Genomic DNA, 27,943 nt, shown 5'->3' with positions numbered 1-27,943 from the left:
CTGAGATCATTAGTTTTTATACTATGAGGAGATAGAGTTAATTATCGCATCTCCTATAAATTCAGTTGATCCCAACTAATTGATAGGAAATCTCATGATTATATGCATAAGGGGATCTGCTGGATTGCGCTCTCTTGCGGTAACTTATGTGTGGAGCTTCACTCTGTAGTTGAGGGAGAGTCTTGCTGAGATCTAAAGTGTCTAAGTTTTTTTTAGAATATAGTATTTTTTTATTAGACTCTTGCCACGTGATTCTGTTTTCGAGTGCTAATATATTATCTACATTAAAAGATTATTGTGCTATATAAATTTTAATTGTTGCTAATAAAATATTTGCTCTAATATTCTTGAATTTTTTAGGAAAAGTGTTTAAATTTATAGAGAAAATGTAATTATTCTCTTATTCTCGAGTGCTTGGTTCTAAATGTTTTGGATATGATGGTTACAACTAAATATTATTCTATCGATCTTCTTTGTTTTTTCTTTTGATGATTTTATAAATCCATTTATGATGGTTACAACTAAATATTATTCTATTGATCTTCTTTTATTTTTTATTTTGATGATTTTATCAATCAGTTTATGTTTTGATTTTTTTAAAATTGGTATTTTTAATATTCAGTTACAAGATTATTTTTGAAATTTTAGAAATTTTTTTATTTTTTTAAATTTGTAATAATTTTTTAAAGTTTAAAATAATATTGAAAAAAATAATATTTTGTTATTATAAAAATATTTTAATATGTTAAAATTGATACAGAGTTAAATAAAAGGAAAAAATATTAAAAAAATATTCTATAATTTTATTCATTTTTATTTAAGATTCTATAATTTTAATTTATATTAAAATAGTATTTATAATATCGTATTATTAATAAATAACTGTAATTTTTTAATGCGGTTAAAAAATTTTTACATAATAATTAAAATATAATTATTAATTAAAAAAATATAAAAATTTTTTTATAACTTTTCTTATTTTTATTTTAAAATTTATATTTCAATTTATATTAAATTAATATATAATAATATAATTTTTAAATCAATATTTTTAATAACATCAGAAAAATTATGTAAATGGAAACACAGAAGTGAAAAATCGATAAAATATAAAATTATTTTTGTGCTTCGTTTAAACGAAGGAGTAAATTAAAAAAAGAACATAAAAAGTGACTTATTTGGCATTGTTTAATAGTGGAGGGCATATTTGAACTTTTGTCCCATGGAAAATGGTGGAGAGTCAAACGGAGAGAGGCGGACGCCAAATGAACCCCCAAGTACCCAACACTTTCTAAATGCCCCTGTTCCGTTCCGATTCCGCTAGAGTTCATAAGCGCGTGCCATTTTTCGTTCCGTGCAGATAGAGGAGAAACAGGATTCTCCGCTCTCTCCCACACAGCTCTTTTAGCTCCCTTCTCGCAATCTTCTTTCTTTAATCAATCTAGCAATCGGATATATTCTCTTCGTGGCAAAAACCAAAGTATCAGGGAGGAACAGCTTCATCAGAATTCAAGTTTGAAAATTATCAGGTGCTCATTCTTATCATATGGTTTAGTGTTCGAATCTGGTGAGAATTAGGGAAACTATTATGTTTCAAAAATAATTCATCACAAAAAAATGTGAATGAGCTTTTGCTTAACATAGGGTCAGATAATTTAGGGTTAGGTATTTTACAATCTCCTGGTGAATCATAGGGGCAGTTTTTCTTTTGGGTTACTGGGCACCAAATTTCAAGATATGAAGGGGCGGTCGCACCGTCTCCAGAGTCATGACCTGCACGAGGACTGGGTCGATGGCTCCTGGACGGTGGATTGCGTCTGCGGTGTTAATTTTGATGATGGGGAAGAGATGGTTAATTGTGATGATTGTGGTGTTTGGGTGCACACGCGGTGCTCCCGGTATATGAAGGGAGATGAGTTATTTACTTGTGATAAGTGCAAGAGCAAGAAGAATAAGGATGAAAGTGAGGAGACTGAGGTTGCTCAATTGCTGGTTGAATTGCCTACCAAAACTATCCGACTAGAGAGTAGCTTTGCAGGAAATGGGTCCTCATGCAGGCCTTTTAGGCTTTGGACTGATATACCAATGGAGGAGAGAGTACATGTTCAGGGCATTCCAGGTGGTGATCCTGCATTGTTTTCCGGGTTGCCCTCTGTTTTTACACCCGAGTTGTGGAAATGCACAGGATATGTGCCTAAAAAGTTTAATTTTCAGTATAAGGAGTTCCCCTGCTGGGAGGAAGAGTGTGGTGATAGCAGAAATGAGGAACATAATGAAAATACTGTTGATAAAGGTGCAGGTGTTTTGTTTTCCCTAGCCAAGGAGGGTCCATTGCCAACCCCCACAGCAGCTTTTATTGGCATGAAGGAGAGAGGTGAGGAAAGCAGTTTTGATAGACAACAGTACTCTAGGGAAAAGAGAAATTGGGTGAATGAGGACAGTGAGGTTAGGCATCCGCAGGTTGGAGTTAAAAAGGAGAGAAGCTTACTTCGACCAGTTGTAATACACTCAAGTAAAAGCAAGAAAGAAGATCTTGGAACATCCAAAGAACAAAGTGGAAAGAAGAAGGCTAGAGCTGCATACAAGGAGGTGGATGCAAGGAAGAGAGGTTCACATGTTTCTAGAACAGGTTATTTGATGTACTCTGCACATTTTCATGCCTTTTAATTATTATGCAAATACCCCCCACCCCCCCAAAAAAGGACATAAATGTTGACTAAGGTGCATAATTTATACTAATAGCTTGAATGTTAAGGGTCACATGTTGTAGTGCTAGAAGGCACTTGTTGACTCCAATTCTTTTTCTTTTTGTGACTTTTATTGTTATTACTAGCATTTACATCCATCGGTGATGCAACAACATTGGAATTTTATGAAGACAGAGGTCCAAATTCTATCAAGAGTGACAACTGGAGCATGAAGAACAAGAAATTGAGAGACACTATGATTCAGGAACATGAATCAGATTTTTATGCTTCTGTGGATGATGGTGTAGAGAAGTCCAAGAACTGTGTGGCAGTGAATGAGTGCTCCTCAGAAGCTGCTTTATCTACTGGCATTTCTACACATAATTTTCCAACTGGAGTTGAACTGAATAAAGGGAAAGTTAGCCATGAAGGTGTAGAAGCATTTAAGACTTCTCCCGAACTTCATGATGTAGCTAAATCGGTACCTGAAGAAATTGATGTCAGAACAATCCCTGCAGAGCAAGAGGTATGTCTTGACTAGTTGACTTCCATACCTGCCTCTCAATTGAGGAAGCTACACAAGTGGGTAGGTAGGTATGGAAATCCAGTTGTTGTTTTCGTAGGTGCATAGTTGTCAACAATGCCTTAGGCATTCTTCAAGCCTATGTTTTTTCCCTTTTGAACCTCAAAGGCAGGCAGGAAGGAATGAGCCTATTGTTGAGGTGACCACCTCACCGGATTGCAAGGCCCCAAAAATGCATACCTTATAAACCTTCACCTTTGGCGTGTCTTCTGATACCTAAAGACCACTGTCACTAGACTTAGAATGTCCCTGTCATAATCTGGCATAGGATGTGTTGGAAAGTAGCGAGATTTTCCATCTCTATCCTTGGGATCTTGTATGAACACCACTTCTAGTTGTCATAATTGATCTTTCCATTTCCCTAGGAACACCACTCCCTAACATCCCTCTCCTTTTTGCCTTATTTGGATCTTTGTTGTTTCTGTCAGCTGCCTTTGGCTCCATTTTTTTTCATATTGCTCTATTTATTTATTTTTTCTGAATTTCTAAATCTTTTTTTCTTTTTGTTAAACCATAAAACTTAACACATTTTTTACTCTATTTTCTATTATTGAAATTCTCTTTTCATATTTTTGAATTGTGAGTAAATGTTTTATTTTTTCAAGCTGGTTAATTTGTTGTATGTTTAATTTTTCTTGGTAATTAGTTTGTTCCGCAGATTTAAATTGCCAAGTTTGTAGTCATGGTTGAAAGTAACAAAAATAGGATTGTAATGGCTTCAACGTAACAGTAATAGTCTATCGCTATCCATAATCACAATTTTCTCAAAAAATTTGCAAAGTTCATGAAATGAAGAGATATTTAGAGATGTAAGTCCAATTAAGATACCCAATCAAATAGTAAGCATAAAAACATCAAGTTATGCAATTCTTCATTGTTGGACATCATTAGCAATAATCAATTAAAGCTAAAATAACAGTATAGATAGTAAACAATAATTCTTCATACTTTATTGACAAAGAACCTGGCATCAAAAATAATTTTCTTTAACAAACAAGTAAAAAATACCAAAATAAAGATAAATAACTAAAATTTTGTAAGATATATATGTGTAGAACTAGAAAGATACTCAATGATCTTAGCTTAAGAGAAAAGAAGTGAAAGATCTGCAGATAGATAGTTATGTTTTGATTTAAATTTGAGAAAGTGAGATATAACAACTTAAAACTCCCAAATATGGAAAAAAAAATGATGAAGAGTTGTTGATCCCATCTGGCTTTAAAAAACAAGACGGTTACCATTACTTAATGGTAAATGATGGCTGTTACTATTATGTTCAGGTCATAACAGCTGTAATAGGACCAAATTTTCACTGCCTTTAAATAACGTGTGTAATGGTAAATTGAGGGCCAAAAACATATAAACAATGACCGTTGCATTTTTATTTAAAACCATGGTCTGTTTGCATAAGATCTATGCTGTGGTTAAACTCTTTCAATTTTTTTTGGGATAGAATTAATTTCTTAGTTTTTGCCGTATAACCTTTATGACGTCTATACAAGGATTTCCATTGACCTTCGAAAGCACAGGAACTTATAACACTTCTGGACGTGCGGTAGATGCACAGCTACTAAATAAGGATTAAATTTCTATGCCTTTTTTCAAAAAGTTCCCCTGTAATCCGCTCCAAACTCTTCATTCCATATAATGACCAGGTGGCACCATAGACTAACTTGATTTCTGCAGCAAATTAGCTGTCTTGCTCATTCCAATTGGATGATTACAGCTCATGTTACTTTTCCAGTTTAGTAGCATTTCATCTAATCCTTCTGAATATACCTGTAGCTATCTTCATGCCTGATCAATTATCCCTGGCTGTATCATTGTTATCTCCTTGGAGATCAGCCTTGTCCACTACGTTGAAGTTTTGAAACTGATGCTGAATCCAACCTTGTGCATCCATGTAGATTCTTCAATAGATATTTCCCTCCACTAATCAAAAGCTGAATCATTTGCTGCCCTTGATCATTTTTCATTCTTGTATCCATCAACTTCTTCTGGTTCAACCAAATCATTATCTACCTCTAGTTCTTTTGGCAACTTAGATGATAGAGCATGATTACCCACCACTTTGCTAATCGAGAAACTTGAAAATGGGATGTGTTTTAACAAATGAAGGTAGCTAACAATCAGTTAGCTACAAACCCAATTTTTGAACAAGTTTAAATGGTCCATAACACCTTGCTGCTAGCTTTGAATTGATTGTTAAAGAGTTTCTTGCCTATGAGGCCTCGGCTTCAAGAAAGCATCCTCATCTATTGTAAATTGAACAGCCTTTGATGCTCATTAGCTTCTTTCACCATTCTATGTTGCATATGAGATTTTTTATTATTGGGTTCATGGATTTTTGTTGAGTTGGTTAATTTTTGTTGATTATCAAATCATGATAAGGATGAATGGTGAAATGGATTTGTGTTTTTGATTTTTGAAATCCGAACAATTGACAGAGTTGAACTGATTCATTTAAGTTTTGTTCAATTTGATTCTTAAATTCAATTCGGATATAAACCAACCATTTTCACATTCCTTGTGAGACTACCTTGATGTTACATACTATAGGAAGAAATTTAGAAATAGAAGATGAGGAAGATTCTACATGTTTCTAGAAAGAAAAGTAGCTGAGAGTTGGCAGGAATTGGAGCTCGTAACTACTTTGGTTGACTTCAAAGGTAGTTTACTCTAAGCTGTATAAAGACTCATAGAGATGCAATTTGTAATTCATTCAAGGTCAATCAAGAAGTATCATTTTCTCTCTCAATCTATCTCTTTCTCTCCCCTCTCTAATTCTGTTCTATCTTTTATCCTCTCTCTCTCTCTTTCTTCTATGTTCTTCTCTAAATTTTCTATTAGAGTTCTGCAACCCTAATAATTGGTATTAGAGCTCTTGAATTCAGTGGGCAATTGATTCCTTGGATTCACAGATATGACTAGATCAGAGAATGGAGAGCATTGTAGAATTGGACAATCAAGTGAGGAACTTGCAAGAAGCAACACAAAAAAATGGTGAGGAATTGAAGGATTTTAAGGAATAAGTGAGGAAGAACTCCAAGGATAACAATGTAAGTTTGGAGGAGCTGAGATCTTGTGTAGTGAAGATGATGGCTGATATATTGGCTTTTAAGAAGAACAAGGGGGCAAGTAGCTCTACTAAAGGAGGGGTTAGATATGGAAATCTTGGAAATCTCTAAGCCAAGGGTGGAGAAAACAGAGGTCTCTTACCTAATCCCAACAAACCATTGACAAAATGAAAGTATGCAATCAATTCTGCCTAAGATTGAATTAGTTACTTTTTATGGAGAAGGGCCTAGGGTGTGGCTATGGAAGTGTGTCAAGGATTTTCAAAGTTTACAAAATACTCAGGGATCAAAGAGTGAGTATTGCTAGCCTCTTTTTGATGGATAAGGTAGATGTCTGGTTGCGTAATTGGAACAGGGATGGGATTCATTCTTGGGAAGAATTTGAGGAAGCAATTTGTGATTTGGGGAGTTAGGACTCAAGATTAAAGGATGTAGTAGAAAAATTAAGTAGGTTGAGGTAGGGTCTTTAGAGGATTATCCAAGTGCATCTGAGGATTTGAGGGTGAGAATGGAAAGGCTTATACTTGAGTTGAAGGAAAATTATTTCATGTCTAGCTTCATTGGAGATTGAAAGGTTAAATAAGGTTGATGGTAAGAATTTTGAGACCAGATACTGATAAGCAGAGAGGCAGGGCTGTGAACCCAAATGGAAAGTGTATTCTAGTAAGGACAAGGTGGCAGCACAAGAAAACAAATAGAGCATCAGCAAATGATGTATCATTAATGCGATACTGCTATATGTATAAGAGAGGAATATCAAGTTATTGGTATGTCCTGTCTAAATATCTTTTCTGTTATTTCCTACTATTAGCTTGGGGGAATTTGAATTATGACGGCTCAGTTGTGGGAAGGGTTTACTCTTGCTTTCTTCTTAAATCTCTTTTATGAGAAAGACTAAATCAGTACAATATTTGCAGAATGATTTGAGCTTGCTTATTATTTTCTGAGTTTACTCTCATTGTTTGTTCCTTATTCTACTAATTTGGTTCGACATGCTGACAAATACCCAATACTTGAATGGAGTCTAGGGTGAAGATGGTATAGAGGTTGATGATGGAGTTGCAAAACTGCATTTGGAGAATGAGCATGTTATGGTCCCTAGTATAGGATATGGTTATGGGACGAGTTAATGGATATGGGTGAAATCATGTTTTTTCTTTTTTGACCTATGATGAATATTATACAAGTTCATTAAGAGAGAATTCGAAACTCTCTTGAGTTAAGTACTTTTGGTAAGATTCTGATCGTATCTTCTTTATTAAGTTACTGCACTTAAATAGCGAAGAGAAAAGGTAACCTTTTCCTACAAACAAGGCAAGGGAACTCAAAAGCATGAACTAGACATGGATGATCACCCTCGAAGCAACAACTAATTAAGTGGAGAACATGACTGAACTAAACCCACAAAATATGGTAGCAGCTTAATTATGTTGCAAGAAAAACAAGAATTTCTCAACTCCCCTATTTAGTGGCTTTGATTTGGTCTTGCATTTCAATGTTTTTCTTTTTCTACATGTGAATATGTTATACATTAGAAAGGGTCTGCTAACAGAGCAAATGCAAGCGAAGTTAATAGGCACTGAAGGACTTCTTACCAAGCTTGTGGAAAAGCTGGTCTTCCAAAAAAATGAACCATCCTCAAATACTTCTTCTACCTGCATGCCACCAGATCCTGCACCTGATTCCTCTTCCTTGTGCTCCACCATTTTATCTGAAGATACAACCTTACCTCCCAAATGCATCGACCTCCCCACTTTTGATGGCACTAATGCTGTTGGATGGATTGGTTGTGCTGGGCAGTTCTTTGAGATTCACTCGACAAAACCCAAGTTCAAGGTTCCAATGGCTCTATTCTGCACGGATGGCAACACTCTTCATTGGTTTCATTGGTTGCGGGAACGACATCCCCTTCTTACTTGGGAACAACACACTTAGGAGCTCCTTGCTCGATATAGCAGTTAATCCATTTGAAAGGTTGGCTTCTATTCGTCAAGTGGACACTGTTTATCTTTAGTTCTTTACAGACCAATCTGCTGCTTGTGCTTCCTAAATTCTTTCTCTCACCAAGCAACATTACCTTGGATAATTCATTTAATGGCCTCAAACGTGAGATTCGGATTCATCTTGGACATCATGAAACAACTGAGATTTGCAGAATGATGAACTTGGCAAGAGAAGTGAACGGGAGAATTACTTTTTGTGGGTAGGTTTCCTCATTCCTCTGTAGTTGCAACCAAACGTACTGGTGTGGGCCCAAAGTCTTCACTTACTTCCCCTTCATTTTCTCCTAGGCGGTAACCCAAGCAGAAGTGGCAAGATCGCAAGAGCAATTACTAGAAAACAAGAAACCAAGAAACTCTAGTGCCCCTCTCAAACTCTACAAGTTTTCCAATTATAACCAATCATCTAACACTTATTCCAGCTCTCTACCAGTTTTCTTTCTAGAAACATCCGGAATCTTCCTCATCTTCTATTTGTATATTTTTTTCCTATAGTATGTAATACTACTATAGCCTAGTTTCTAGAAATTTCCACTTCCTTGGCTACTATCTAGTGCTGTCCAGTTTCCATGTATTCCGCTTCCTTGGGGACAAGCAAGTGCTCATGAAGGGGGTATTGTCACATACTGTGGGAAGAAATATAGAAATAGAAGATGAGGAAGATTCTGGATATTTCTAGAAAGGAAAATGGTAGAGAGGTGGCGGGAATTGCAGTTAAGTAGCTCTAGAGTAGTTGATTCAGCTGTAACTACTTTGGTTTGACTGTAGAGGCACTTGCTCTAAAAAGCTGTATAAAGGCTCAATATAGATCCAGCTTGTAGTTTATTCAAGCTCAATCAAGAAATATCACTTTGTCTCTCCTTCACTCTAATTCTTTTCTATCTTCTCTCTCTTTCTCTCGTTTTTTATTCTTCTCTAAATTCTCTGTTAGGGTTCTGCAACCATAGCACTTGATTTCCGCTAACAAATTAACTGTTCTTTCCACTCCTTCCAATTTGATAATTCCAACTCTTGCTTCCTTTACCAGTTCATTAGCATTTCTTCTATTCCTTCTGAAGTATACCCTCACTGTCTTGGGCCTGAATCAATTATCCAGGGCTGCTACCAGTTGGTGACAGATGCGAAATTGTAGTTTCTTTTTTGGTTCAATTGTATATTCATTTCTTTTAATCATTTATACTTCATCTTGTTTTCTTTTTTTCTATTTTTTTTTTTGGACTGACTAGCCTCTACTTACTGTAGGGAGATAACATGCCAAATGGTAATCGAGATGATATGATGGAAGGTTCTGCTGGAAATGATGTTAAGCCTCTAACTGATGAGGTGGCAATGACTATTCCAGAAGTGAAGGACAGTCAGATTAATGATGAGCATGATATGTTCCTGAGTTCAGTGCAGAATAATGTTAAAGTAGATGCTAATGGTGAAAATTCTATGGGAATCCTGACTGATCGATCTTCGATTGGTGATGTGAAACATATAGATCTTGATTATGATAACATTACTGAAAATTCTACAACGAAAAATGCAGCATTAAGTATTTCACTATCTGGCAAGCAAAATACTCAAGAGGTTGACAAAACTCGAGAAGCAACCATTGATTGCCATGCAGATAAGCAGAATGGCTTAACTAGTGAACCTTCCCTGATTCAACAAGAATTAGAGGAATCAGAGGAGGGTCTGTTCACATTGCACAAATGTGCCTCAGAACCTAAACTTGGTTCAGCTTTTCATGAAGAAGGTGGTGTTATCTCCAAATCTTTGGCGTTACCCAATCAGAATAAAATTGTTGTGTGTGTTAGAAGATCTTCTTCTACTTCATCTGCTGTCATGGTTTCCAAATCCTCCGATTGTGACAAATTTAGATCAGTAGATATTATTGATACAGATACTAATCCTAATGCTAAGCAACAAATAGTGTCTCAGTGCAATTCTAATGCTAAGAAAGAACGAGCTGCAAGTGATATTGTTAAGGTCAAGGATGAAGACAACCAGGACTTGTCAAGAAGAAAAGTAAATGAACATCCAAAATCCTCTGTGAATTCTGCTTCAAAACCATCAAACTCAAGCAAAAGTTCACATCTATCCGTTATTAAGAGAGCTTTGATGGAGTCAAAAGATTCTGATCATCAGTCATCTGTTAAAATATCTTCAGCCCAGAATTCCTGTGAGACTACAGTTCCACAAAATGATTGTGCTTCACAGGTTCAAAATAAGGCATCGGCATCGGGGTTACCCCTAAGAAGTGAAAAGTTTAATCAGTCTGGTAGCCAGTCGTCATCCCAGGCAAATCATGCAATGTCTATGAACCCTCCCCCTTCTACTAATTCTTCCGCAACTCTAAGCGATGAAGAGGTACAAACAGAATCACCATATCTTCTTATTTAGGTTGATTTATTTTCAGCTGATTTGATTGTGAGATCTATTTTTTATTTACTTGGCAGCTTGCTTTGCTTTTGCATCAAGAACTCAATAGTTCTCCTAGAGTTCCTCGTGTTCCACGTGTTCGTCATGCAGGCAGCTTACCCCAGTTGGCTTCTCCAACTGCAACAAGCCTGCTAATAAAACGTACATCTAGTTCTGGAGGAAGAGATTATAATTTGGTAAGATGCATATTGTTTATAGTACTTAACGAACAATATATCTAACTCATTGTCCCAATGGTTGTTTTTTGTGAGAGTTGTTTATTAGTATGGTCCTTCAATGTGCTACCGGAATTGATAAAATTTTGCAGGTTTCTAGAAGAAAAAAGAAGGATGCATCTAAAGATGGGTTTTCCCATTCTCACGCGCCTGATGATGAGACTAAAAAGGGGGATAGAGTGCCATCTTCACCTGATCAGAAGAGACAAGATACAGGATATAAAGCTGATGACTTGTCTAAGGGAGAGGATCCAATAGCAGTACATTCTGTCAAGAAAAGCATCCCTTCTGCCTCCACCTCAACTGTAAACAGTGGTCCATATTCTTCTACTGAGCTTAATGACCTTCATTTGGCATCTACACGTAATTCGCCAAGAAATATATCTGATGAGGAGACAGCCAATGTTCGGGATCCTGTTCATCACACTTTACCAGGTAGCTGACTCTCAAGGAATTAGAATCGTTTTTTTAATACATCCTCCTTACAATAATTGAATCCTATATGGCCATTTATTTTTCATCTATAGGCTTAATCAATGAGATTATGGGCAAAGGCAGGCGCATGACATATGAGGAACTCTGTAATGCTGTCTTGCCGGTATTTTTCCAATTGAATTAAGTGCCTATCAAGTGAATGTTTTATTTCCTTGTCATTTTAGAGAAAAGAAAGGTTCGCTCTAAATTTCTATTGATTCCATTTGCAGCATTGGCATAACTTGAGGAAACATAATGGAGAACGTTATGCATATTCTAGTCATTCTCAGGCTGTTCTCGACTGCCTTAGGAACAGACATGAGTGGGCACAGTTGGTGGATCGCGGTCCCAAGGTATGTTCTTATATTGTTCAATAACTTGTTGCATAATGCACGTGCAATAGTTTTTCACTGAGCCAAGTTAGATGCCACTAGTGGGTCTTGACCAAAAGGTGGTCTTTCAAAAACTTGCATACCAAAAAGTGTTGAATCAAAAAATATTTATGAAAAGGTTGCGATTTTTAGTCAGATATAACTTAAAATCATGCCAGGCTAATTTTGTTTTAAAAAGAACTGTTAGCTGGATGCTACTCTACTATTTTTTTTTTATGAAAAAAAAACACAGATGGATGCGACTCATAGTCACGGCCAACCTTGAGAGTACGACACTGAACATGTCTAGTGGTTGACATGTCCCTGTTTTAATATAAAATTTAAATATTAAAACACTAAAGGAAATATACTGTTTGGTCTCTATGGTATGGAGAAATTCATTAGTTGATTTTTTGGTTTTGAAAAATATATTAAAACATCCTTAAATGTGAAGTGTTTTACTATTTAGTGTTGTGATATGAAAATATTCATTAGTTGGTCTCTCGGTATTAAACAATATTTACTGAGTAGTCTCTTGCATTTTAGACTTTTATATAATACTTGAGATTAAAGTTAACGAAGGACTAATTAGTATAATTTTTAAAACCTCATGGGTGTTTTATTGTGTTTTTCATAATTGAGAGACTAATTAATGAATTTCTTTATACCATAGGGACTATATAGTAATTTTTTCAAAATACTTACAAATTAATAATTAATATATTAAAATCTTTTTATAAATTTATAAATAATTTTCATTTTTCACTCAGAATTTTATTTTCTTTTATTATATTTTAAAGGGTAAATTACATTTTAGTCCTTATATTTTAGCATAATTAACGGATCAGTCTTTCTATTTTTAGAACTGAACACTTAAATTCCTGTATTTTTATTCCGTCAAAATTGGAGGTCCTTCCATCCTAAAATCCGTTAAAAAAGAGTTCAAAAACACCCTTTAAAAAACCTTACCCTCTCTCTCTTCCTTCATTTACTTGTCACCACATTATCTCTGTCCATTAAAACATGCAATATTGGCTTTCAACGAATGGTTTGAGATTAAGTGCAACAACCAAAGTGGAGCTCCTTAGTATTTCTGTATGTGGCTGGGCTAACGTCAAAAGTCCAATAATGTCGTCGAATTGTTCTGGCATGGAGACTGATCATCTGCTGTCGCCCAATTTGACAGGAAGTCCTTTCTCTATTTCCGACTACAACGTATTCACAGTAGTAGGTTGTGATACTCGTGCTTTAATGATGGATAATCCCCTCCAACGCCTCGGGTGTGACTCAAAATGCCATCACCGGAAGGATGTTGATTGGTGAGAAAAGCTTTCTAATATCGTAAACGGTTCCTCTGGAAATTATTGGATTGCGGAAGATTATTGTGATGGCATCAATTGCAATCCCATTTCTCTAAAGCCAATATTGCTTGTTTTAATGGAGAGAGAGATAATGTGGAGGGTAGTAAATGAAGGAGGGAGAGGGTGAGGTTTTTTGAAGGGTGTTTTTGGAATTAAAAATATTTCTCTCTTTTTTAATGGATTTTAGGACGGAGGGATCTTTAATTTTGACGGAATAAAAATACAGAGATTTAAGTGTTCAGTTGTAAAAATAGAGAGACTGATTTGTTAATTATGCTAAAACACAGAGACTTAAATTAAATTCTTTTCATTGAGTTATAAAATAAAAATATTAAATAAATAAATTCTATTTTTTACTTAATTTAAATATATATTTTATTTATTAAATTTAAATATAGTAAATAAATATAATATAAAAGTTAAATATATATTGTATTAAAATATTATATATTGAATTAATTTGTCACTTTTATATAATGTCTTTATTATTTATGTATTTTATTAATTATTTATTCATAACTATACAAGTAGAATTTATTATTTTTTATTTTACTACTTGAGGAGTTGATAACTGAATTCAGGACCATACAAGCGGATTTATTATTTAATATTTTTATTTTATAACTCAATAAAAAGAATTGAATTTAATAATTTTTAAAATTAGATGTTTAATTAAAAATATAAAATAAAATGAAAATTTGAGTGAAAATTGCAAGCAAACTAGACTAGATGGTATCTAATTGCATCTAAACGTTTCGCAAGTTTGAAATGGGGATATTTAGTAATATGTTCTTGTTACATCTTAGTTGAATGGTTCCTGCTATTGTGATTATTGCTGTAAAAAAATGATAAATACAATTAATAGCTAGAATGGGCTTGGTGATGATGGCTATAATACACAGACTCACCCCCTGGTTAGTTGAAAATTTAAGGTAGGAAATAAGAAAAATATTTGTTCTACGCACTTATTCTACCCAAGTATCATTTAAAAGTAGAAGTTAATGGCAGACTTATATGTGTGTTACCTTATCCTAGGAGATAAAGTTTTTACCGAGTTGTATCCACTATTTAAATTTGCAATTTGGTGATTCTGTTCCAGACAACTTCAAGTCGGAAAAGGCGCAAGCTTGACGCTGAGGAATCAGAAGATAATGATTATGGCAAGGGAAGAAATGTGAAGGAAGGTGAAAGTAAAAGCCTTGAATCACCACAAAGAGATGAGTTTCCCAAGGGCAAGCGGAAAGCAAGGAAACGAAGGCGTTTGGCACTGCAAGGAAGAGGAATAAACGAAATTAGGAAGAGGCGGAAGGCAGATTTGCTTACTGATGATGATAGTGAGCCACTTTCTAATTCAAGCGAGGAGAGTATGTTCAGTGAAGATGAGATCCGGGGTGGAGCAGGTCCAGTTGGAAGTGAGGTCTCAGCTAGCTCAGATGAGACGGGGGCAATGTAATTTTCAACGTTTTAACTTTTGGTCAATGGTCTTTGTTTGTGATTCATGAGGAAGCCAGGCTTCTTCCTTTTCTGCTGGGAATCTGGGATAGTTATTTTCTGCTACCATTATTTTTCAGAACTCATGGGACTTTAGCCAGTTGGTAAGATAAGGTGGGGCATTCTCTGTTGTGTAATCTTTGCCGAAAGAGTCTCTAGACACATTATTGCATCAAGTCAGCCGGTGAAACCCTAAATCAGTGGCATTTGATAGTTGACCATCTTGAAGGTCACCGGTGGCGAGCTATCCTACAGGTTTTGGCGCATAAAGGCGGAGCTGAATCTGATTTTGTAGTTGAAATACTGGTGTACATATATGTAACCTTTGTACCCTTAATACAGGTCTTTTCTTCTGTAGAGATACGTAGTTGGTTATCCAAGTAGATTTTGCAAAATTTTATAAAAGCAGCTAGGTATTGCTTTGCTGGACGGCTGTGGCGACACCAAAAATAAGAGTAACAATCCGCTAACTACTACAACAATCCAGCTTCCGTCCATCTCCCTTTCCATCGCAAATTGTGAGGCTATCAAACCTTTTTGAGCATCCTTTTCTCATTATTGCGGTTCAAAATAGTTTGGCTCAGGCGTTAGATTCATTGTCGGTTCAAGAGCTTTTGGCAACTCAACAATGTCAGAAAGATAGAATACAAAAAATATTTTTTAGGCACTAAAAAATATTAATTAATTGAAAATATTTTTTAATAAAAAGAAAAATTTAAGTAATTTTAAAAAGAAGAAGTCATTTGCATATAAATTTGTAAATATATTTTATTTTTAAATTAAAATTAAATAATAAAAAATAAATTATTTTAATAGAAAATATTTTTTAAAATTATTTTTGCAAGTTATTTTCTATAAATAAAAGAAATTTTATATTTATGATATTTATATTTATAATAACAATAGCATACTATTTATTTATTGAAAGTTAGTACGAGCCGTACAAAAATACTAAAAAGGAACAAGAAAATGAAGATGATTTCAATTTTGACGGTGTCTCACATTTTTCAAAAGAAATATTAACGGACACCTTTAAAGTTCAAACTGCCTAACTTAGACAAGTACAACAAAACGATGGACCTCAGAAGCCATCTAGTCATTTTCAAGATGACCATGCGGTTTCAGGACATCAATAATTTTATGTTGTGCTGAGTATTTAGCTTAGAAATAATACCAACACTTAAGCCCAGATTTAATTCAAAATTTTACACAGTTTGCTATGATATTCAAATTCAGGTTTATTACTTGCATACCTCCTAAAAACCTTTCTTCTGACTTATGGAAGATCTGCCAAGGTGATCATGCAACAGAAAAATGTTGACAACTGAAGGACGAGATCGAAAAACACATAAGGGATGACACCCTTTGAAAATTCACAAGGAATAGTAAAGAAGAAAAGATATATGAACCCGAGGAAATAACTCCTGATAGAGAGCCTGTAGGAGCATACATATGATAACAAAAGGAGCCGACAAGGGGTAGGTAAAGTAAGCAAATTACAAATATAACTACTGGGTAGATAAGCAACTTTTGAAAATCTTGGAAGTCTATTTACAAACATAATTACTGGATAGATAAGCAACTTTTAGAAATCTTGGGAGTCTATCGCCCGTAGGAGTCGTCCGCTCAAAATCTCATAAGTAAAACATTTGGGGGAACCGAGTGGTTCCACCCTCGTATGTAGGTGAACAATATTCTTTTAATAACAATGAGGTATTTTCATATGTTACATTCTCCGGGAACAGGAACAATAGATTTCCTTCCCCCTATATCTGCTAAACAATTCAAAGTTACCATGGGTCAATCCAAGGCGGTTTTCGCTAGACCGCTCAGACATTAGTCCCACTAATCAAGGTCATAAGGTAGTTTTCGCCAAGTTAGATCATAAGAAGGTCTCCGCTAGACTGCTCAGGCATTAGTCCCACTAACTAAGGCCATAAGGCAGTTTTCGCCAGTCAGGTCATAATTTTGCCAGATCGCTCGAGCGTCGGTCCCACTAATCAAGGCCATAAAATAATTTTCGCTAAGCCAGATTACAAGGCGGCTTCCGCCGAACCGCTCGGGCATTGGTCCCACTAATCAAGGCCATAAGGCAATTTTCGTCAGGCCAGATCACAAAGCGATTTTCACTAGACCGCTCGAGCGTTGGTCCCATTAATCAAGGCCACAAGACAATTTTCGCCAGGTCAAGTCATTTTGCCAAACCTTCGAGCGTTGGTTCCACTAATTAAGGCCACAAGACAGTTTTCACCAAGCCAGATCACAAAGCGGTTTTCACCAAACCATTTGAGCATTGGTACCATTAATAAAGGCCACAAGATAGCTTTCACCAGGTCAGATCACAAGGCGGTTTTCACCAGACCATTCGGGCGTTGGTCCCATTAATCAAGGCCAAAAGACAATTTTCGTCAAGCCATGTCACAAAGCGATTTTCGCCAGACCACTCGGGTGTTAGTCCCTTTAATCAAAGCCACAAGCCAGTCTTTGCCAGGTCAGGTCACAAGATAGTTTTCGCCAGACCACTCGAGTGTGGTCCCATTAATTAAGGCCATAAGGCAGTGTTCGCCAAGTCATAAGACGGTTTTCGCCAGACCACTCGGGTGTTGGTCTCATTAAATAAGGCCACAAGGCGATTTTCACTAGGCTAGGTCCTAAGACAATGTCTGCCAGACCATTTAGGCCTTGAACTCAGAAGAAAGATCACCCACACTAAGAGAGTTGAGAAGGGGATATACTGAACCCCACAAAATGAGGGGAAAGCCATTGAAGGATGAGGTATGTAACAGCCCGGCCCTTTCACTGGCATTGTTACCGTTCACGGCCCAGGGCTATCCCTCGCCTGGCCTCGTGCCACCTCGGGCTTTCCACTGGCATCGTGAACAGCTTTTAACATTCATTCACCCTCACGGGTTCCTGGCAGGATTTGTCCCCTTGAGTTCTCGCATCGCATCCTTCCCCAAGTGGATTTGGCCCAAATTTCCCTTTGGAAATTAGGTCGCCTCCCCCACTACTTGAACCATTGACCTCCCACTTTAAGGGAATAGTCTGGTGAGAGTGAGTACCAATTGTTCCAATTTTTTTTTGTAACAGCCCAAGTGGATTTGGAACAATTGGTACTCACTCTCACCAGACTATTCCCTTAAAGTGGGAGGTCAAGGGTTCGAGTAGTGGGGGAGGCGACCTAATTTCCAAAGGGAAATTTGGGCCAAATCCACTTAGGGAAGGATGCGATGCGAGAACCCAAGGGGACAAATTCTGCCAGGAACCCGTGAGGGTGAATGGATGTTAAAAGCTGTTCACGACGCCAGTGGAAAGCCCGAGGTGGCACGAGGCCAGGAGAGGGATAGCCCTGGGCCGTGAACGGTAACAGTGCCGGTGAAAGGGCCGGGCTGTTACAAAAAAAAATTGGAATAATTGGTACTCACTCTCACCAGACTATTCCCTTAAAGTGGGAGGTCAAGGGTTCGAGTAGTGGGGGAGGCGACCTAATTTCCAAAGGGAAATTTGGGCCAAATCCACTTGGGGAAGGATGCGATGCGAGAACCCAAGGGGACAAATCCTGCCAGGAACCCGTGAGGGTGAATGGATGTTAAAAGCTGTTCACGACGCCAGTGGAAAGCCCGAGGTGGCACGAGGCCAGGCGAGGGATAGCCCTGGGCCGTGAACGGTAACAGTGCCGGTGAAAGGGCCGGGCTGTTACAAGGTAGACCTTCCAAACAAGAACAAACAAGAATTAAAAGGTCATATATTACACATATGGTGTCATATGGGGCAGAGGTGAATGCATCTTTGCTGACAAAAAGGTAAAATAAGTATTTTCATTACAAAATATTACAAGGAGACGAAAGAGACTCAAAAAAGTTCTTTATTATATCAGAACCCTCAAAATCTAATCCTATAGGAAGACATCGTCTGAAAGGCCATGTGAAGAACTGTCTCCCTAACTGCTTTTTTGGCCTTGCCCTTGGAATCAATCTTGTATAATCCAACCCTTCTCATGAGAGTTGTGACACTGAAAGAAAAAAGGTTATAGTCGAGCTGGTTGTAGCCTTCAGCGCCAAAAAGTATAATTGTAAAGGCTCGAAAATCATAATGCCGAAGAGGCATTATAGTAGGGTCGGATGCAATCTCCAGTAGTATGTCTGTGCCTTCACAAAAATTCACCTTTGGCTGCTTTTCGTAGACCACACTGATGTCCTCCACACAAGCCTGGTTATCCTTAAAAGGAAGAAGTAAGAAATTGCTCCACTCCATGTTCCCCGAAAATGGCAGTTGCCAAACACAAAAGAGAATAGGGATTCTTATATAGAGGCATAGCCAGCAAACTCTTTAATATAGACCGAAAAATAAGGACGCCATTATGACCAAGGGAAGACAAAACGATGTAAATAACTAGGTTACGCCATAGGGTCAATAAGACGAAACATCACCTTCGAATTTAAAGAATCAAACACTAGCGGGAGGATCTCTGATACTACATAACAACCGTCAAAAGTGAGCTATGAGCTGTCATCACGAGATAGGTCTATGAGGTAAGGATCAGGTGAGTAGGAGATGCAGTCCATCCCGAGGTAAAGAATATTCAGACACTTTAGCACTCAAGTTACCACCAAAAGACTCGCCTTTCCCTCAGCAATCAACACGAAGTTACCATTATCAAACACAGCCTAATATATTTCCATTATTCCTGTGATCGCGAGATTTTCACCTAATAGCTAGCGATGTCCCTTATTAAGTAGACGACCATATTACTGCTAGATTATAAAAAAAATACTACATTCATCTCTATCTCTTACAATATATAGGGAGAAGAATCGCAGAGACAAAGATACGCTATTCTCAAATACTAAAACTCTAAGCAATTCATTACACTTTTCCTACTTGTCTAGATACTGATTTAAGCGTCGGAGTGGCTGTCATAGGCACCTACCACCACCTCACGTTGTCTCCCTTGCAGGTTCTGTCCAATCACAACACAGTTCCATTTTGGTCACGTCATCAATCTAATCTCAGCAATATCAATTCTTTAGAAAATATAATTTATAATTTTTTATTAATATAATATTAATTTATATTTTAAATATAAAAATTATTTTCAAATACCAAAAACCAATTTACTACTTTAATTATAAAAGACTTTGTGCACAATCACATACATTCATAGAAGAGGAGGAAGACACGATATCATCATTTTTGCAATGTAATTTCGGACTTTCAAAGAACCATAGTAGTGCCTTGTTAGTGATAATGGGATGATTAATAACTTAACATCCACCCCCAAACTATCGCTACTAATTTTTTTGATCTAATTTGTTTGATGTTGGAGCTTATAAATCTACAAGAGCAGGAGAATTTGCATTGGTGTCTCTTTTTCCCATTGGTAGCTATGATACATTGAATCAATTCGTCAACTTGATTTTAGTTTATAATCAAATCCCTTATCAACCCTCTTCTCTTTTACTTTCTAAAAAGAACATAAATGTTTAATTATTATGTTCATAATAGAGCCATCTAAAATATTGAAAAATAAAAAAAGAACTATACATATTTAATTTAGAATGAAAAATAGATGTTTAAAACTGAAATTAGATATTTAAAAATAGAAAATATACTAAAAAAATAGAACAACACAATTATGTATAAAAATATCAAATATCCAGCAATAAAAACTAAAAATAAAATGCTGAAACTTTAACTTTAATAAACATATAATAAAATATTTAAAATATCATAATAAAAGAGAAGAAAAAATATGAAAAGAAAATAAATATCAAATTTCAATAAAGAAAAACACAGTTGTAACGACCCGAAAACCGGACCGCTACCGGCGCTAGGATTCAGGTCGACTTAAGGTCGCCGGAACCCGTAGCAAGCCTACCATACCTCCTGTGTACCTGATAAAATCCCATACATTATCATACATTTTCATAAAAAATTTAAACTTTTCATATACCAAGCTCAACCTGTGCATGCACCATAAACTGTATACATAAAACCCACACTAGAGCCCTCATCAAATGCTCTAGCATGGTCAACACCACATACATCAAGCTTGGTTCAATATAACTTATCATTAAAACTTTTACATAAAAATCATGTTTATAGGGATTTACAAAACATAAACTAGGGCAAATCACAAATCTAATCCATTACATAGTACATGTCCACTTCTATTTTATTACATTAAACTATACCAGCCATCTAGCCGACTTCCCGAGCTATTCTTGACCCTATAAACCTGGGGTTAAGGAAATGGGATAAGCTACAAGAGCCTAGTGAGCAGAACGTAAAAACAATTTAATAAACATATGCTCTCATGGAATGCATCACAACACAAACAATACACATCAAGGATAGACTTGTTAACAGTAACCCTTTACATATCCAAATAATGTCCGGTCCTCGACGGAGCTCCTCAGGACTTCCTCTTAAATATAACATAACATGTCCAACTGTGCCAGGGGCGTAGAATGGGCATCGACCTGGACTTTCTCTTACATCGTGCCAAGGGCGTAGAATGAGCCTCGACCTGGACTTCCGTATCATATCATATCATATCATATTGAGAGCTAGTGGGTCATCCAACATCCATCCACATCAACAGTAAATTATGCAATGCATCACATTCATGAATTCTAATGCAAACAACCTATTACGTAACATGGCATTCGTGATGCATGAACATGCTTAAAAGTTGATTACTTTAAAATAATAGATTAGTTTAGTTTTACTCACCTCTGGCTGACGCCTGACTAAAACTGAAGCAGCAGACTCACTGCTGGCCTTTACGGTCTCCCAGGTCCTATTCTACACAAATGGATTCCCATGAGGGACCAAACATAGCTAAAACATGACTCCATATAACTCCCCAAAAACCCCCTAAAACATCACAAAACATGCATATAAAACAAGCAAAAGAAGGCTGGCAAGAGGACTTTCGGCGGCACCTTCGGTGGCCGAAGGTCCTCTACAGATTCAAAAGTCGGGGTCCTTCGGGGGCAGGTTCGGCGGTCGAAGATCCTCCACAGATCCGAAAGTTAGGGACTTTCAGGGGCAGGTTCGGAGGCCGAAACTCTCTTACAGATCCGAAAGTCACCAACCTTCGGGGGTAGGTTCGGCGGCCTAACCCCTTCACAGATCCAAAAGTCCATCCTTTCGGGGGCAAGTTAGGCGGCCAAAGGCTGTCTCTACAGGCAAGTTCGACGGCCGAACCTGGGTTCTTCAGAATGGCAGAACCCGATTCTGCCTCAACACTTAGCCACCAAAACTCACCAAACTCATACCCCAACTTCTCAAAACATGCAAAAACTCACTCCATCAAGTATAAGGGACATAAAACTAACCTAAGCCCCAACAACAACAACAAGAACATCACATAAGCATACATTCATCAACAACCCAACTCAAAGCCTATAAACTTAGATCTAGCCATATTGACTCGCGGTTGTCGAAGCCGGTCAAAAATAACCTTCCTGGTTATCAACAATTTTACAACTGCAGATAGTGGTGAAAGGATCGAATCCACAGAGAATTGATTACCTATTTATTTTTCTCAACAAGACCAATAAAATGAACTGAAATAATAATAAATTAAAGATGAGATAAAAGACTGAAAGTGGGATCAAATGAGATAAACTGAAAGCAGAATAAAAATAAATTGCAATAAAAGTAAAATGGGGGGGTTTGAGATTGATTGTAGTAACTAATAATGAGAGTAATAATAGAAAGCAAATAATTAAAATAAAAGAGTAAATCAATATGAGAAAAGCCTAGTTGAAGATATGGATCCACTTTGGTTGTTTGGGTTGATCATTGAAACTTAAATTATCTTGATTGGTTCAATAGATTAGTTATGGGGGTGGAAGACGCTTCTCACCACCATGTCTCTCCTTATGATTAAATTAATTAGGAAACGTCCTCTAATTAATTACTAATTAATAAATTGCCAAGGAACGTCCTTGGGCCATAGGCATCAAAACAATTGTCAATTGCATAAAGAAATAGAGAGATCCAATCCTAGCTACCCAAACGTATGGAGATAACTCTAGATCATGCAATTCCTTGGTTCTTACGCCAAGTGTTCTAAGGTCAGAATATTTCCAGCAATTACGGACTAAAAATAATCCCAACTAACAATCAATTAACTTTGCAATTAAAACCAAGTGGCCAATTTGATCAAAACAACAAAATAATCATATAATTAAAGCATCAATTGCATAAATATTGAATAAAACCAAAGACAATAATTTATGTTCAGATCTCACAACCCATTAAACAACCTTAGTTTCAACAAATCCTCAACTAGATAAAAGAAATTAGCCACTCATTGGCTAAATTAAAAACATAAAAAATAAAAAGGAAAAAGAAAGGAACCGAAGAATTGAAGCCGAATTCTTCACTGCGGAATTTGCCGAAATTGAAGATTGGAGAGATTGTGGAATTTGCCGAAATTGAAGATTGGAGAGATTGTGGAATTGTGCCTGTCCGTCCACTGAAGAGCTCTTTAAATAGAGCTGGAGGAGTCGCCGTAATTGGCTGCCCACGTGTGTAGATGGCTTGGTGAGGCGCGGGCCATGTCCGCGTGAATTGGTGGAGTGTTTGGTCTCTGCCCATGCGTGCGTGAGTTGAGCCTTGCTTTGGTCCATGGTGAATTGGTCCATGTTGCGCTGAACGGTGAAGCGCGGGCCCATGCGAAGTGACTGGCGGGAATGTCAAGCTTTGGAGTTGAGGTGGGCCATGCGTGAATTGTTGGAGTGGGAGTATGGTCCACGGTGCATGTGCGGGAATTGGTCCGCGTGAAGGCAAGGTGGAGCCCATGTGCAAAGAAGAGGCGGGCCATCTGCGGGTCCACGTGAAGAGCTCGAGCTGAGGAAGTGCGCTGCTTGGGCTGAAGTGTGTGTGGCCCGGTCCGCTGGAGGGAATGGCAAAGTGGCGACCATGCGCTGGAGTGGTGAAGGTGGGTCCGTTGCGTGAGTGGGCTGTGACGGGCTGTGAATTCCCGTGTGCGTGATCGATCCATGCGGAGGATGCTTGGCCCGTGAGCGCTGGGCCCACGCGCACGTGAATTGATCCATTTGGGCGTGAATGGCTGTCCATGTGCAGTGAATGGTGCGGAAGCTTGCATATTTAAGCTTTTAAAATCTTTTCCTCATTCTTTGCTCCAATAAGGCAGTTTTAGGGGAATTTTCTCCAAATTGTCCTTTTACACCATTTTCTACAAAATAATACTAAAAATACTAAATTAAGCAGAAATCATGTAAATATTTATTAATAATATTAATATAAAATGGACTAAATTATGCTCTATCAAATACCCCCCACACTTAGCCTTTTGCTTGTCCTCAAGCAAATAAACATAGTCAAACAAGCTTTCTCACTCTAGATCCTTATTTCCACTTAAGCTCTTACTCTAGACTTCTATTTTGAAGCATTGCAGTGAAGAATATATGCATGAAGATTACTTACCTCTTTTCCTTGTTTCCCTTTGCTTACCATGGCTAGGATTTGTTTTCCTCAAGAGAGACATACACATTAATTTGTTTAAGACTTTTTCTAGCTTTTGGATTGACTTGCCCTTACCTTGAAGTACTTTATTCATGCTTTTGCACTTTAGATCTTATTTGGAAAGGTCACCAACCTATTTTTGATTTGAAGGTTTATATTTTTCAGTTGGTCACCTATCCAAGTGGCTACTTGCCTTGTTCATAGTCTTTTGACTATTGGAACAATTTTCAATTTGTGCTTTTGAGGTCTTTGCCTTTGCTGAATTTTCTTTCTCTCAATGATTTGGGCAAATCAACACCAATCGCTAAATCAAGTCACATTAAGTTCATTCACACAATTTTAATTTATTCTCAATCAATTGAGGGTCGTCAATATATTTTTCACCATGGCAAACTCAAAGATTCAATTCAAAAGGAAATTCTCAAGCATGAATATGACCCACTGCAAGTGATTCAACATAAGTTTAAAGAGTTTTCACATCAATGGGGTCATGGAAAGAAAGACTCATTCAACATAGTTCATCAGTTTTGAGTAGAGCAAAACAAAAAGAAGAAGATGGTTGTGGTTGTGTGTGTATTATTGAAAGCAAAAATATACTAAAAGAAAACTGAAAGCATAAATCGCATAACTGAATTTTTTTTTTTTTTTTTGAAAAATCTGAAAGGAGAAACTGCAAAAGAGGGAAGAAGAAGATAGAAAGAAAGAGAAAGAAAAAGGAGAAGAGATATGCACCCCCACACTTAAATCATGCATTGTCCTCAATGTAAAAGAAGAGAGAAGAAGAGAAGAGAAAAACAGAGGAGAGAACAAAGGAAACTAAGTACTTCCCTGTGGTGTGGTGTGCATGGCATGACTATCTAGGCAGAGTGAGTGACGAACAGATGTTCGTCTGGGAACTCTTCTTTGACTGGGCATGGGGCAGAACTATATGGAAGTCGGCTGAGGTGGTCTGCCACAAGATTCTCTTTGCCCTTCTTGTCTCTTATCTCTAGATCAAATTCTTGTAGAAGTAGGATCCACCTAATGAGTCTTGGCTTGGCTTCCTTTTTCTTGATCAGATATCGCAGAGCTGCATGGTCATAATAAACAATGACTTTGGTACCCAAGAGGTAGGGTCTGAATTTTTCCAAAGCAAACACAACTGTCAAGAGTTCTTTTTCAGTTGTTGTGTAATTGCTTTGTGCAGCATCCAGTGTGCGAGAGGCATAGTGAATGACGTGGGGTGAGTTTCCCACTCGTTGCCCTAAGACTGCTCCCACTGCATAATTGCTTGCATCACACATGATTTCAAAAGGCAAGTTCCAGTCAGGTCCTTGAATAATTGGGGCAGTCACAAGCAATTCTTTAATCAAGTCGAATGCCTTTTTGCAGTCTGCATCAAAATCAAAGGTTACATCCTGTTGGAGCAATCTGCATAATGACAAAGTGATTTTTGAGAAATCTTTGATGAATCTTCTATAGAATCCTGCATGGCCAAGGAATGATCGGATGTCTTTAACAGTTGTGGGATAAGGCAGATTTTTGATGGTATCCACCTTTGCTTTGTCCACTTCAATGCCTTTAGCTGAAACAACATGACCTAAGACCATACCTTGATTAACCATAAAATGACATTTTTCATAATTAAGCACAAGGTTAGTCTCAATGCATCTTTGCAAGATCTTTTCTAAATTGGTAAGGCATTCATCAAAAGAATTTCCATGAACTGTGAAGTCATCCATAAATACCTCAATTGTCTTACCCACATAGTCAGAAAATATGCTCATCATGCACCGTTGAAAAGTGGCAGGTGCATTGCATAGTCCAAATGACATTCTTCTAAAGGCAAAAGTGCCAAAGGGACAAGTGAAGGTGGTTTTCTCTTGGTCTTCTGGGGCAACTGGAATTTGATAGAAACCTGAATAACCATCAAGACAACAATAGTGAGTTTTACCTGCAAGCCTTTCTAGCATCTGATCAATGAAAGGCAATGGGAAGTGGTCCTTCCTTGTTGCAGCATTGAGCTTCCTATAGTCCATGCATACTCTCCATCCATTTTGAACTCTAGTGGGAACAAGTTCTCCTTCAGCATTTGGAACAATGGTGATCCCAGTTTTCTTTGGGACTACATGCACAGGACTCACCCATTTGCTATTAGAGATTGGGTAGATGATACCTGCATCAAGGAGCTTGACTATTTCTTTTTTTACTACTTCCATCATGGGTGGATTCAGTCTTCTTTGAGCATCTCGAACTGGCTTGCATTCATCTTCCATGTGAATTCTATGCATGCATGTGGAAGGAGAAATACCTTTTATGTCATCAATGGTCCATCTTATGGCTCCTTTGTGTTTCTGCAGTACTTTCAGGAGGCTTGCTTCTTCATGTTGGTTCAATTCATTGGACACTATTACTGGTAGTGTCTTTTCAGCTCCTAAGTATATGTATTTCAGATGGCCTGGAAGAGACTTCAGATCTGATTCTGAGATTTTCTGAGATGGATTTCTGACTGAACTAGGCTCTCCTTTTTCCATTCGTGCTTGGCTTGTCTGCGTTGGATAGAGAGTGGGAGAGATTTGAGATTGGGACTGAGATGATGTGCTTGAAATGCTTTCAGGTGGTTCTTCTTGCGCAGGAGTATACTGAAAGGGAGGCGGAATGGAGCTGTTTTGCGTGGGAGGATGAAAGGATGCGCCTAAGAGGTCTTCAGGTGCCTCTTTTTGCGCAAGAAGGGTCTGCACACCATTCTGAAGTGGTGCAACTGAGTTTTCTCCAATCTGCGCTTGACTGTGAACTATCTGTTGGATGCTATAAACCGTTTCCTTAGGTTTTGGCTCCTTCTTAATCTGTACCTGATCAGTATTTCTGCAGAAATCACGGTTAAGAATATCATCTTGATTTTCATTAAAAATTTCCTGGCTTAAGCAGTCAACAATATCAAGACCATAAACAGGGGATATATCATGTGGATATTTCATGGAATCATAGACATTATATTTAATGACTTCCCCCTCAAACTCCATAGTGAGAGTACCATCATGCACATCAATCTTAGTTCTAGCAGTACTCAAGAAAGGACGTCCAAGAAGAATGTCAGAACTAGTATTACAACTATCTTCCTTAGTATCAATCACATAAAAATCAGTAGGAAAGACAAGCTCATTTACTTGAACTAACACATCTTCTAGCACACCTATGGGATATACCACAGATCTATCAGCTAGTTGAATCACAACTCTTGTTTCTTTGAGTGCACATGCATTGAGAGATTTATAGATGGAGAGAGGCATGACATTTATGGATGCACCAAGATCACACATGGCTTTCCTTATACCAACATTCCCTATCTTGCAAGAGATAGCAAACATACCTTTGTCTTTGCACTTAGTAGGGAGTTCTCTTTTAATAACAGCAGTCACAACCTCACCTACACTTACTTTTTCTCTCTCTGCAAGCTTTCTCCTATTAGTGCAAAGTTCCTTCAGAAATTTAGCGTACCTGGGAATCTGCTTAACAGCATCTAGCAGAGGTATATTGATTTGTACTTTTCTGAAAGTGTCAAGGATCTCCTTTTCTTCCTTTTCTTTTTGCGTTCTTTCAAATCTTTTGGGAAAAGGAGGTGGAATGTGAAAGCTTACCTTTGGGTCAGTCTTTTGCGCAGGAGGAGCTGCGGATTGCGATGAAAAGGCTTCAGATCGCCTTGGATGTTGTGCAGAGGGTGTCTCAGATGATGTACGCTTTGGTTCAACTTGCTTTTCCTCCTCAAATTTTGCA

General features: G+C 37.4%; 1 protein-coding gene across 1 annotated transcript; it reads left to right on the top strand.

Moving 5' to 3' along the window:
* The first annotated feature begins 1,235 nt into the window (after positions 1 to 1,235).
* On the top strand, positions 1,236 to 15,045 carry LOC110626949. The gene is made up of 9 exons (XM_021773151.2): positions 1,236 to 2,629; positions 2,834 to 3,213; positions 9,590 to 10,702; positions 10,792 to 10,950; positions 11,082 to 11,424; positions 11,517 to 11,587; positions 11,694 to 11,816; positions 14,295 to 14,644; positions 14,767 to 15,045. Exons 1-9 carry the CDS (start codon positions 1,738 to 1,740, stop codon positions 14,792 to 14,794), a joined length of 3,459 nt encoding a protein of 1,152 aa, XP_021628843.1. The 5' UTR covers positions 1,236 to 1,737; the 3' UTR covers positions 14,795 to 15,045.
* Positions 15,046 to 27,943: the final 12,898 nt, after the last annotated feature.

This window comes from Manihot esculenta, chromosome 1 (assembly GCF_001659605.2).
Source record: "Manihot esculenta cultivar AM560-2 chromosome 1, M.esculenta_v8, whole genome shotgun sequence".
NCBI lineage: Eukaryota > Viridiplantae > Streptophyta > Magnoliopsida > Malpighiales > Euphorbiaceae > Manihot > Manihot esculenta.
This window is presented reverse-complemented; position numbering and strand designations above follow the sequence as displayed.